A 14,301-nucleotide genomic window follows, 5' to 3' on the forward strand; every position below is an offset into this window, starting at 1 on the left:
AAACCTCACAGAATCACCAGTAAATGCTACTTAAAACAATGCAAAAACAGTTGGAGTACATTAATATAATTATAGAAACAAGTCACAAGAAAAAAGTTGTGGGATCCGAAGAGCTCTTTTAAAATGAAGAACATGGCTGTATTTAGCAGAGAAGAGAACATAACAATCAAATGCAACATCACTAAAAGGAGTTGAAACTACTTTACTCAGAGGCTGCATCTCTCAGGATCTTAAAAGCTCCCACACAACCTGTTAAGACTAAACTGATTTTTCCTACAGTAACCAGAGAAGAGAATGTTTTCCATGTGCTAGAAGGGAAGGGAATGTTCTCCAGGCAGTTGATAGGACAGCACACTTTCCAGTTAATGATGCTTTACAATTTTTCAGCAATCCAAGAGCCTTTGGGACTCAGTCCCTTAAAGAGAACAGAAATGAGAGAACTTTATCCAACTTAAAGGCTTCTACTACACTAGTAAACCAAAAACAATTAAATTAAGCTTGCTCTCTAGAAATATAAACTTCTACATCCTTGACAGCCTTCAAAAAACAAGACTGGGGAGAAAAAATGACCAAATTTTGCATGCTCTTCAATAAAAGACCACAAATCTATTTCATGGTGTCCAATACAATTGAAAATCATAACCATCTGTCTAACCCATTTCTGTCTGTGATTTGCAAAAATCATACTGGGTTTTATCTGGAGTAGATACACCCTTTACACACTCAATTGCATGATTCAGTCCCTGGCACAGCCAGGGTGAGTCCACTGCAATGGCAGACCAGTAAAAATACTGCAGAGATTTACTCTGAGCAGTGTGAGAACTGGGAACAAGAACTTCATTCATCATCACTGATTTCCTTCTCTTGGGTGATCCCTCCAGAAAGCTTTGCTGTTTGTCTCTGACAAATCATTCCACAGATAGGAAACTTTAAACATTAAATGCTACAGACACTTCAAACTGGACACTGGATTTTAGCATTAAATAGTTACTTTGCCAGATAAGGAGAGACTGGAATACCAGTGTGAGAAAGATATTAATGCTTTATTTCCTTCTCTTCTTACTCACATAAAGCTGCTTTCTACCTAAACCTTAACACTCCCATAAACACATTCCTGAGTTAAACTTGTGCTCAGGTTAGTAGGTTTTAATCTGCAGAAGCCATGTTAATAAAGCAAGTTTCCTGAAAATCTGCTGCCAATTGATTTGCTTTGTAAACTGATCAGCAGGGGGGAAAAAAAAATGCTGGCTAGCCAAAGTTAGACATTTTGTTTGCTCCAACTACTCCTCCTTCTCTAACTTGCCCTTATTTCCTTTCTCCTCCCACGATTAAAAAAAGATTACCTCTTGCTTCTCATGCCCTTACTTGACCTCCATCCAATTCTTCAAGTCATCCAAAATTTTCCACTGCTTGATGTCATTACATTAATATGTCTTTCTAAAAATATATGTTAGAAACCTTACACATGCTACAGGCTGGCTGCATAGGTTCCTGAGTGAGGTACTTGACTCTCCATAATGTACAAGGTTGGAAACTCTACTGGCCTCCAACTTTTCCTGTTTATTCTTCTAGAACTGCTCTTTCAATTAGCTATACTCACATTGTTACCTGGTTATTGTAGATGTTTATGTGAGATTCTGGCATAAATTGCACCTTGCAGTTTTGCAGGTGACTGAAATAATCTGTATCAATAAATTGGAGCACTCTTTTTTTTCAGTCTTATCACCAAGAAAGTAAACATGCCTCTACAAAACTCCACAAAACTCCATTTTTACACAGATGTTCCTTCCTTTTTGGTTTCCTTTTATTTGCAAATCTTGTAATCTAAGACTGAAGTTGACTGAATCAACATCTAAACCAGCATAGCAGCATCAGCCAAAAAACACAATCTGTTTCCCATTTATGTGTCAAGACTGCATCCTTTTTGGGGGCTGAGAAAACTATTGTTTTCAAAAGATTATACAGTGAAGCCATGCTACTCATTTCAGTCCTTTTACTAGATGGAAAATCTGACTTTTAAAATACAAAAATGTGTGTACCAAAAGCTAGTCTGAAACTCAGAGACAAGACAAATCTTTAGAAAACACAAATTTCATCTTCCATGGTAAAATACTCATTGAGAGGACCAGAAGGACTCAGATAAGTGGTGAATCTCTCTCTACAGAACTTTCACAGAAAGTTGGGTGTCTCAAATCCAAATTTTAAACTTTGCTGTTTGATATTAGACACTAAAATTTTTAAAGCATGCTTCAAATATGACTCAGAGAAATGAAGATTAAAAATAAAGAAATATTAAACTGAAGGTTAAGGTCTGAAAACTGATTTTCAAAGGAATTAAAGTTTAGTCAGCATTGAAGCCATCATTGCCTTCTCTATTAGGTTACATTGCAAAAGAGATGCAACCCACAGGCCAAGTTATCCTGAAGTTGATTTCTAAGTTATTAAGTTAATACATTGTTAAATCTTTGAGAAACATACCAAAAGTTATTTTTAGACCTGTCAGAAATCTGTAATCCTGTAAAACATCAGGGGATCTTAGGGGTACTATACTGTATTTCTAAGTTACAATAGAGACCTTTCACTGTATAAATGACAATGAAAATAATTTCAAGAGTGAAACCTAAATCCAAAGACTGTTTTTAGGCAAATATTTTGCATAAAGTACTTTTATACCCATCTTCATTTCATAATGAAGAAAAGAAGTCCTAGCATAGCATTACAGACAGAATTATTCATTGATGCAGGGGTAGTGAAAAGTACTGAAGTTATTAAGCATCCTTTTGAAGCTATTAATTCATTACTGCTTGAAAATTCCTTGGATCCTAGATTGAGAAGTGTTCTACATTAAAAAAGAATACCTTTCCAGCACATTTCCCCATTAAAGTGTATTTACTCAACAGCTAAGGAAAAGAGAAGAATTTCCTGATGGTGACCACTAATGCAGAGTAGTGGTCAGCACCAGGAAATCCCAGCTCCTAACTTGAACTATATCTCACTGATATAGTCCTGAAAGATAAAATACTATTAAATGCTGTTATTAAATGGCAGTGCACTGGATCTAAATATAAACTATGTTGTATCAGATTGGTATTACTTTGATGGTTTATCATCTTTAACACTTAAGCCTCAAGTTAAGAACAGAACAAAAACTGGGATTGAGACTCAGAGGTTACTGGTGACACAGCTGTTTTCATGTTGTACAAAAATTCTTCTTTATCCACAGAAATGACTACAGAAATGTAATCAAATGATCTATGAACAGAAGAAAAAACAAGTGTGACACTCGAGCCAATTTAAAAGCAGTGTGACTCCAGTTGAGGGCAAACTATCAAAGAACTCTTAATCTGAAAGCTATTAACAAAAAATGTCATTTGCAAGGACTCTCAAAAATAACTTGCAATAAGCACTAAATGCAGAGAAGTGTTTCAGAATTTCCTGTGGAAGGTCTATCACCATGAGCAAACTGGGTCTTTATTAACTGGATAAACCAGAGACTGGAGCACAGTCTCCTCTTTTTAACAATCTGTGTTCTGGTCACAGCAGAAAGTCTACTTAAAATCTTCTGTTTGCAGATATTTACTGATAATAAGTAAGAAACTTAAGCATTCATTTTGAAATTTATTTTTTTTTTTGTAGAAGAGCAGCACCCACCACTAATCTTTGAAGTTATTTCCCAATCACTGAGGAATTCAATAACACTGAAAACAACAATCCTTATAGTTTGTCCCTTTCTCAGACACCTCAGCTTCTAAAGCAAAGGTACAAAGGGAAGGTTTTTTCCAAGAGACATCCTTTTTATTTTTAAATCCACCATTTGGATTAAGCCAGAAACTCCTACATGAGTATTTGCATCACTGGTTGCGTGCACTCTTATTTAGAAAAAAAATTACTCACAAGTTACTCACATACACTTTGGGGAGCAGAAAGGAGAAGAGGCACCAAACACAGTTTTGCAACTTGTAAACACATGAATAGAAAGACATTTCACTTCTCTACCCTACGTGGGTTTTGCTTCAAACACTTAAGACAGGCAACATTAATATTCTAGTTCAGCAGAGTAATAATACATTAAAAAATCTGACAGGGACTTGATAGTCTTCCTCCACACCCAGAGTGATTAAATTCTTAATTGAAAAAGGTGTGGCACTGAATTAGTCTTACAACTGTAAGAAGATTTACTTCAACTGTTTAGCCTCTGAATCACTGTCTAGAGGATTACCCTTGGAAAGCAAATATTTTCCTGTAGGTATAGATATAAATCCTTTACACTGTCTGAATCAACATCTCAAACAGACAAAGTATCTCTAGGCCCTCTTTTGTAAGAGGAGTGACACAACAATACTGTTTAGAGAATACAAGACTGTTAACTTATTTTTTAATTCAAATAAGTACACTCAGCATGTATTTTGCTAAGTGAGTGGCTGCAAGAAGGAAACTGCTTTGTGCTCGTAATTCATGGTCCACAACTGCTCTTTGAAAGCATCTTTTAATTACTTTTTATAACACAGAAATTGCTTTAGACACATCTCAGTAATAATTCTGACTAGGATTAATAGGCTAATCATTAAACTGTGACTATACAAGAACAAAATAAACTTGAAGTATCTCTTTATCTGTTTTACACCTGTTTTATTCCTTTGAAAATTCAGGCAAGTGTGTGCTGACACAATGAAAAGACTTTAAAAGCACTTCAGTGTTATTCCATGAGCAAGCAGGCAACAGAGCTTTAAAGATGTCATTTTCTGGGAGTTTTCAGATGACATTACCATTTTTATATGAGTTAATATTCTTACCCAGAAGATCCAATGCTTTTGCACACTCCAAGAAGAGGCCGCTTCTCAGAAAAATTATCACATTTCTGAGCACCTAATAAGAGGTAAAACAAAAACAGAAAATAAACAAACAAACAAAAAACACAAAAAAGTAAAAGAAAAAAGAAAAAGAAGAAAAAAAGAGAAAAAAAGAAAAAGAAAAAACAAAAAAGAAAAGAAGTAAAAGGAAAAAAAAAAAAGAAAAAAAAAAGAAAATTAGCAAATCAGTATGTACTGTTTGTGCTACCTTTCAAAGTTCAGCTGTGTATCTTGTACATCCCAATATATTGGGAAGATTTTTAATATATAATACCAAATTCACAGCAAGATTAATGCTAGAAGCAGAAATAGCAAGATCACAAGCACTGGGAGAAGTGGTCTTGAAAGAGATGGCCATGAGTAACAAAACAAGATTTTTGAGTTTCTTTCTGCTCATTTCAGTCGGGGTTATGAATTCTGTAACAAGCAACACTTGCTCAGTTTTCATTGTTTTATAGAAGTTGTCTTTAATAAGGCTGTCACCAGCTCTGCATGGGTTTCACATGCTGGTTTCCAATTTATTGTTGAGGTAGAAGTGGGGTTTAAGAGACTTCACCATGAGTCCACACCAGAGCAGTCACTCTTGTCAGCATGGGACAAGCTGGGTCCAGTGCTTGCCCAAAGCCAATGCCCTGAGCTTAAGAAAAGACAAGAATTCCAGTTTGCAGGAAGAGAAATCTTTGAGAAAGAAACCATCAGCAAGCTCCTTTCTGTTTGTGATCAATGCTTTAATAAATTCCAGGACATGTTTCTACTCAAAGTATAGAACAACCACCACCAACACCACTACTGAATTTCCTCTGTTTTCATTCAACCTTTGCCTTCTTAATTCTCTATCTATAGATGTGTGTGTGTGTGTGTTATGAATAATGGAATATTTGTTTCCTCCATCATACAACAACCCCTTTGATCTAGAAAGAATATTAGTGATATAGTTTGTCCAAAATTCAATTCCCAAACACTGGTGTACTGCACTAAATCAATTATTCAGAAAGGCACAACAATTAACAATACACATTTTCACATCACAGACTCTGTTAATTATTAATAACTCGGGCACATGCAATTAATTTGTAACAAAAACTGTTCAGTGCTCTCATCTGTACAAGGAGAAGTCTTCCCTCCTACACATTTGGGTATTTATAAAGTCAAATGGGTCACATCAATAATTTCACCATCAACAATAGCTTTAAAAGTAACCTAGAACAACCCAGTGTATTTTCCTTTTATTCCTATTATTCAAGGGCTTTTATGAGTCAGACCTGTACGGTATGTACTGACCTGTAAAATGAGAAATGAAACATGTAGTCTTCTTAAGCATCTGGCAACCAATTTGTTTCCTTCAATACAAGTAACAGATGAACTCCACTTGCTTCTGCTCCCTTAGCTGGGCTCTCAGCAAAGGGTGAAATGCTGACTGCCAGGAGCTCTGACACTGATTTCACCCTCTGGATCTAACTCTAGTTTGGAGGTTTTAAACCAGGATACATTAGAGATATGAATTCCTATTTTTATGGTTTAGTTCTAAGCTAAACAACAAGGATGGGGAGTAAGGGGAAGAAAGGTGATGTGGAGCCCAGGGAAGCAGCTGCACAAAAGGAACACTGATTTTTAATACCAACAAAACAGATCTGCAAAACTTGTACAACAGGTGCTTAACCTTCTGATTTCAGCCCTTAATGACTAAGGTCTTCATTTAAAAAGAAAAAAAAAACCATTCTCTACTTGAAATGTAAGTGTTCAGAATGTAAATATTAATAATGTAGAAAAGGATCATTATTTTGAGGACTCTGCAGGGCATTAAATCAGGTTAATAGCAGTCCCATTCATGAGATTGCAAAAAGCAACATGTGCTGCTCTCTGCAACGCTTAATGCAGTCAGCAAACCTCTCTGCTTCCACAGTGGATTTAATGTTCCCAGTCATAGTGGATTAATTTTATTTGTAAAATTGTGTTTATTTGCATGTGCAATATTCTGACGTTGTACACACCTGCTCCACACACAGTGTTTAACAAAATGCAGAGGGATGATGGAAATGAAAAACAGCCAGCTAAATCCCTCAAATACAAAAAGTATTGAAATCCTGTTGCAAAGTCTTTTTCTTAAACTCCTTTTATTCTAAATCCTTTTAATTCTGTCATATAACACTACAGAATTTATAAAAGGCTGAAAATCCTGACAAATCACACAATTAAAGTAATGAAAAACTGTCCCTCCTGCCAACAAGGCAGCACCTTATCTACAGCTCCATTTAGCTAAACGATGTATCTTTCATAAAAATAAATAAAAAAAAATATAAAAACCTCAGTTACTATACTTAAAACCAGGAAAAAATACCCGTGGCTAAATGAAATTTTATACAAATCAACATCTAGAACATTATGAAGTCAAGAGGTTATCCACACATAAGCTCAGAGCAGCTTCTGTACTGTAATTCTGATGAAACTGTGAATAGATATGGCTTGGGCCTACTAAGGCCTTTCAATAATGCCAATAATAATAGAAACAAAACCAGCAGCAGCAGCAGCACACCTTTTCAAAGAATTAAAATGAAACCTCAGTGATTTTTACAGGAACTCAAAAGCTACTCTACCTATGAAAAGTACCTTCATTTCCTTCGAGGAGGAAATTCACTGCAGAGGTGTCAAATTCTGACCCATTTAGCAATAGTGTATATGCCCAATGGGCTGCATTTTCCTGGTTTGTAATTGCACTGATCAAGTTCCATCAGCCATTTCATAATGCACTGCATCTCCTGTTCAGCTAAACCCTTCTTATTTCTATCTGCTACTTAAAAACTGCATTACACCTGGGGCCCTGCCCCATAGCAGTCTGGTAGCCAAACAGTATGGAAATGTGCTGGGCCACATGGCTGCCACTCACTGCCTGTGGTTTTCACTTCCTGTTTTGCTTCTTCCTTACTTGGAAAAAACAAATAAACAGAGAAAGAAAAGAAAAAAAAAAAAATCTTTCTTAACATTTCTTAATCACTACCATTTTGTGTCTGCTTTCTTGTGGAACTCAAATGAAAAAAAAAGCTTATGTGCTACTTGAAACAGAAGTGAAGAGCCTTGAGTCAGCCCTAAAAATAGTGTGTGAATTCTTGCCTCAGCTTCAGGGCAGCATCTCTACCCATTCCATTTCCTGCACAGACAAATTCCAACCACATTACTCAAAACCATGCCTGATCAACAGTGCTGAAGTGCTGTCCTCATCCCAGACCTTCAGGTGCTGCTCTAGGGTTAATGTTCCAGACCACAAGCATTGTATTTTTTTCTCTCCCTTATCTCCCCAGCATCACCAGATATTTCAAGGTTCCTCTCTAACACCTGCATCATCATACCTGTTCCTTATATCCCTCAAAAGGTATCACCCTAAAACCCCTCCAGAAATCAACTCCAGTTGATTTCCATCTACCTTCCCAGTCCATCCCACCCTCCATCTATCTCTGAGATAAGACAGCAATGTTGCAAGCAGCAGCAGTGGCTGGGGAACATTATTACCTTGAAACATTTTCTAGAGATCAGTGTTTCTGGAGTCACACATTAACAGAAGACAGAAATACTTTCTTTTGATTCAATCTTGTTCAAAAAACTTCAAAGGTCTAACAGCCTAATATGGTGAAAGTTGAAGTCTAAAGCATAGATGTGATATGGCCAGAACCAAAATGGTGGCACACAGGCCAGTCCACACAGCTTCAAAGAAATCAGTATTTTCAAATGTCATGCTCCAAAATTCTCCCCTGTAATATCAGTAAAAGGCCTACATGCTAAGCTTGACAATTCTATACTGTAATTTCTGCAATCCACACACATTAACATTCATTATCCCATAACAAGCCACAGAACAGTTAGAAAACACCAAAACTTAAACCCCCACCTGCATGATCCCCTTACAGCAACCCAAATCTAGCTGCCAACTGCTACTGCTTGTTCAGCTTGTAGGGCTCCTTCCTCTGCTATACATACTCTGCAATTATTTTGGCCTTCAGGAATTTAAAACCACTAAGCCACCCAAAAGCTTCAATATCCACAAAACTCACATCTGCCTTCCTTTAGAAAGCAACCTAAGTATTATAGTTAAGTATACCTGCACATAAAGCTCAGTCAGCTTTTGAGGTTCAGATTTTATTCTGCCAAAATCAAAGATGTAAGCAGTAGGGTACAGAGACAAATCTGCTGGGAAATTTAAGCTTTAAACAATTTCAGGTTTTCTAATGCAAAACTGCTATGTCCCAATTATCTTTAGCTTTTCATGTTAATTCCAGTTTTCAGTCCTTCATACATTATGTTCCCTGGGTTTGTAATTTTTTACAATATAGTACCTCTGATTTCTTTCTTTAATTTCCTTATCAGTCTGTTTCACTAAGCAGTCAAATTCATTGAGAGATAAAGGCCTATCATATCTTTCCTGCAAGCAGTATAATCTAGGAAATGGCACTGAATTCCTTCAGTTCACTGGGGAAGTTTATTTTCATAATTCTGAAGTGTGGAAGTAGGTTTTACAGACAATAACTAATCTAAATTTCAGCACACAAGCATGCCACCACATACCCTTAAAATAATGAACAGAATGCTATTCCTCGAGCTAAATTTAACTGTTAAAGAGTTCCAGCTTTGTTTTTATCAACCACTTAATATTTCCTCCCTCTTAATAATCACAAAGTCACATAAATTTGTCTTCAAACAAATCCTGTTTCTTTGCAGGCTTGTTTTATCTGAAGAGACAGAGAAATCCAGAACCCAGCAAGCCAGGCACCTGTATACATATAAATAAGTACTAAACTCAATCACAGCAAACAGATTTGAAAGCAAAGAGCCAGGCAAGTTAAAAAGCTGTGCCAACCAGATGGCTCAGCAGATAATGCAGCATGTGGCACGCAAAGTGCCAGGACTCTGTATTCTTATTTCTAAGAGTGACAGAATCCTGACAGAGATGTCCTCATATTCTGAGTATCAGCCATGCAACACTATCTCCTCACTCGAGCCTGAAATCTGGTCCCAGTGTAAACCCAGCCTCCAAAAAGCCAAATTATATTGCAAGCTGTAGAAACTAACCAAAGGCAACAGCAGATATTCACTGTCCACAGTGAAAAGCACATGTCTACATTTTCCAGTGTTCCTTACAGAAATCACTCAATTCTTTGTGGACATCTTATCCAGGCTGCAGGCTGACCGTGCCACGGACACAGAGACATCAAAGCACTGCAGTGCTGGGCCAGGTCAGGTCTTGCTTGGTTTGTTAGCTCAGACGAAACCCTGCACGAACACTGCAGTGTGGCTGCCAGGTCAGAAGAGTTCCAGGAGCCATTTAACTGCTCCAGCATGGCACAGAGCCTGGAATAATAAAGCTCACCAGATCTGAGCTGGCAACGTGCAAGGCCAGCTCCAGATACTCCACCACCTTCCTGCTACCAGGACCACTTCTAACCTGCTAAAATCAGATTTGAGGAGGTCTCCTTTGCAAGAAGCCTGCATGAAATAAGTCTTTGGAAACAATGCTTTATTATGCTGCAAAGCACATGATGCAGCAGAGGATCTAACATCAAAGGACTTCAGTATTTTAACAAAATAGTTGACAAACTATTAAGTTCTGCTGCTGTAAAGTCACCAAGTTAAAACCATGAGCTTTCCTTTCACACCTGGGAATGAGCTTCTTATCACAAATGAAGATCTGTTTCTAGGAACGTGCCAAATCCATCCACTGAGAGAGTCCCATTTTCAATAATTCCCTTTTTACAGCTTTACAGTAAAATAGTGTTTGAGCCTACTGATGGTAATCAGCTTCTCCTTTACAAACTCCTTTTATTTTCTCCAGAATCATTAAAGCTCATGTGTTAGTCATCTAAGGCCTCTTATTACAGCTTTACTTTTATCTGATTTCAGATACTGGTCAATGATACATTCATGTACTTTCAATCCAACATTTATTCAAACCAAGCCATGTAAAAAGAGACCAAAACATGTTTTTAAAAGGTTTGATTTAATTTAATAGGAGCTAATTTGAACGGTTTTCTAACTATCATTGTCAGTTAATAAATATATGCAACAGAAAGAGTTTGGAGGAGCTCATAAGCAGTGTAACTTAGTATACTGAAAAAGCAGAAAGCCCTATTTTGCTAGAATAGAACTCAAAGGTTCTTCAATTAATTCATGATCATTTATAGCAGCATCAAAGCTAAAATCTGAAGACTAAAATGGAGAAAGCAACGGGTTAAAGAGTAGAAGGGAAAAAGTAATACTTGTAGAAAGCTGTGAAGGAGAGAGCCTAAAATGAATGGCAGAATGTTATAGCATCAATTTGGACAATGATCTGTAAAAAAAAATAAAAGTTATGCTTTATTATGAACTACAGAAATCCAGACTTACTGATCTGTGGAGCTGGCAAAATCCGTGCAGCTCGAACTGGCCCATGGCGGACAGAAAAGAGTTCCTGAGCTTCACCACTGATCTGCAAGACACATGAATTAGAAACAGACAATGTAAAAACACACATACCTATAAAAATAGATATATTTAGGTAGTAGGAAAGTAGACAGGAAGACATGATACAGTGGGGAGGTAAGAAAGGTGCTAAGAGATTGTTTTTCTGCAATGCACTGCTAATGGCTCTGCATAGTTTAAAAGAAACAAGACTTGAAAGTTGACTGCTGCCTAAAATGAACTAAAAAACTCAGGGAATCAGAAACACAAGCATTTATTCTACCCAGTGCATGTTTCAGAGCAAAATACCTACTAACCAATGGTCAATCGTGGCAAATATCAGTGGTAAAAATGACAGAATTTGATATATTGGTACGTTCCATATTCTCCAAGTGTGAAAATTATGTTTAAAAAGGGGGGGTCAAACTAATTAAGTTTGTCACTAATGGCAATCTTGAAAAGATTAAACCAGAAGCAGCTAAAAAGAATTTCCAGGCTTCCTGTAAGTGGTCAGTCAGAGTGCATTTTCCTAACTGTCTGCTAACAGATCTGATTTGGAATGTCAAACTTTACAAAAATGGCAAACATTATGAAGCTCATTTCCAAATAACCAACAACTTAAAACAGATGTAATGAGACTCAGAATGTAGCCAACATGTTGGCATAAAGTTTTGCCAAACAAGCAGCCTACAAAATCAGAAGTGAACGCAATTTGGAACAAGGTTCTTATGAATCAATAAACTTCAAATCCAACTTAGCTTTTTGGAATGTCATTTTATAGCTGTTCCCATTTCTTTCTACACTTCAGGTCACACATTCGAAAAGTTAAAATCCTACTACTGTTTGACCAAGAGATCATAAGTACAGTACTTCAAACTCTTAGCTGACTTCCAATCATAAACTTGACTTCACTATTTAGTATCAGAGCTTTAGCCATTTTTAAGATGCAACTCCACTGCAGCTTTTGAAATGAAAATAAAAGATCCCACCCAACCACTGCCATCTCATTTGTACAGAAAAAGTCAACTTCAGTAAAAAGTTACCAAAAAAATCTGGATATGACACTCCAACATGGATCAGATTAAAACACCAGTACTTACATCAATCATAGGTCCATAAAAAAGTGGTTTTCTTAAGGGATTTTTTTTAATTGAAATTGTATTTCTTTAACTATTCTATATAAGCAGGAAATCACACAAAGCACTGGACTTTGTTGTGTGCCATGGAATAGTAAGAGCTTGGTTATTCCTCTTGTTTGCTTACACATAAAACTTTATTACTGTTGCTGAGACCACACATATCAGCTTTGCCTGAAGGCACCATCTTCAGGGTAGAGAGATTATACAGTCTGATCTTCCTGCCAGTTCAGGCCTTATCTTACTCCTGAGACAGCCAACACAGACAGCCAATCTTCTCTGTGAATGGGACACTTATTCCACTAGGAACTAAAGTGGGACAAGGAACTACATTGAACATAAGCCCAGCCCCATCAGTAAATGGCCAACAACTCCCTCGCTGCCAGCTTGGGTGAGATGTGGGCTGGCAAGTGGAAGGTAAAAGGCTCCACATCCCCATTACCAGTCCCTTGAGCTACACAGTCTTATAAGCATAGACAAAATATAAATAGACTTCATGAACTGAAAACAGAGCTTTAAATTCTTCAAAAAGCACCTGTGAAGAAACTCGGCTGTGGCTGCCATTTTGGATTTGATCCAGCTAAGTAGCGAGTCCCTGTGGCAGCTTTCAAAGCTCTTTTAAAAGTTTTTCTTTCCCATTCCAAAAGCCAAGAATATTTCCAAACAGGTTTCAAGAATTGAATATCAAGCCATAAAAGCAGCTTCAGGTACTTGTTCTATGAAAGAGTGAATCCAAAATGACGGCGCCGAGCTGGGCTGATAGAACACTTCAGCTTTCCCAGTGCCTGGTATCAAACCACAAACCCCAGACCTACATGGAAGGCTGCAAGGAAAGAACAGCCCAATTCAAAACCCCAGTGAAATCTTCACCACGTTCATCCAATAATGACAGACTGAAAAAGGAAGAAGTCTCTCTCCTCCACTTGACATCTTGAGCTACCGCTGAAAATAGAGCGGCCCGAAATCTGGAGCACTGGTTAATTTTTGATGACAGAGCTGTATTGTTTGGAGAACACCAGTTTGCACCCATAAAAAACAACAGAACAAAGGAAGTTTTGTTCAAGTTTTGTTCACACTAAGGATAACTAATAGTTTCCAACCATAGAAAATGGTTTTCACGTGGTGAAAAAAAAAAAGAAAAAAGTCAAATGAACAGCAAACTGAAACAAAGTTTGGAACTCAATGTTTAAACCACTCTGCAACTACATAAAAGCAAACTGGTTGTGTACAAGAAAGTCACAGATCACAGGGAAGGTATCAGGGTGTGGCTTTTTTAATATTGTGATATGTTTTAAATATTATCTAGATGATCATGGTATGATGCTGTAACACGACATCAAGCAACTGACAGATTATCACCACAAATCTGATTGATAAAATAACACTGGGTTAAAGACTACTACCAGTCATCTTGGTACTGAGAGAACAAGGAAGGACTAAGTAAAAGGACTGGTTTTATCATTTTAGTTTAGAAATTAAAACAGTCCACTTACTCAAAACAAATACCTAATTATAGAGATCTCGGTAATTTAGATGTTCAAAGAATGTTAAAGGTATCTACTCTGGTGACTGAATTCAGTAGGAAATTGTATCTAGCATTTAAAATTACAAGAACAGTGATTGAATTTAAAAAACAATGAAACCTTAGAAATGGTTTTGGTTACAGTTCCTTCAATGTTCTCACTTTGTCACACATTTTGAGGAGTTTTAGCATGATCAGGCTGCAGACTCCCAGTAATATTCTAGTTAGGGGGACAGCTTTGTGTTATTTTTAGACATGGCATTTCTACAAAAAGACCAGAATGACACAATATGAGGAGGAGGCAGAATACAGGTGAAAAAAACCTACATCAGTCTTCATTTTAGCTTTGACCCCACCCAAGGAAAACCAC

The 14,301-nt window shown here is 37.0% G+C and overlaps 1 protein-coding gene across 9 annotated transcripts in view; it reads right to left on the reverse strand.

Annotated features, from left to right (window-relative positions):
- Window positions 1–14,301, reverse strand: part of BCAS3 (BCAS3 microtubule associated cell migration factor) — a 310,290-nt gene that overhangs the window by 284,716 nt on the left and 11,273 nt on the right. For all 9 annotated transcript variants that reach the window (XM_030462196.1, XM_030462194.1, XM_030462195.1 and 6 more), the window contains exons 6-7: window positions 11,220–11,301; window positions 4,794–4,866 (exon numbers count right to left, since the gene is read on the reverse strand). In XM_030462196.1, the coding sequence (XP_030318056.1) occupies window positions 4,794–4,866; window positions 11,220–11,301 (155 nt within the window). The remainder of the gene's footprint in view (window positions 1–4,793; window positions 4,867–11,219; window positions 11,302–14,301) is intronic.

This window comes from Calypte anna, chromosome 19 (assembly GCF_003957555.1).
Source record: "Calypte anna isolate BGI_N300 chromosome 19, bCalAnn1_v1.p, whole genome shotgun sequence".
In the NCBI taxonomy this organism is placed as follows: Eukaryota; Metazoa; Chordata; class Aves; order Apodiformes; family Trochilidae; genus Calypte; species Calypte anna.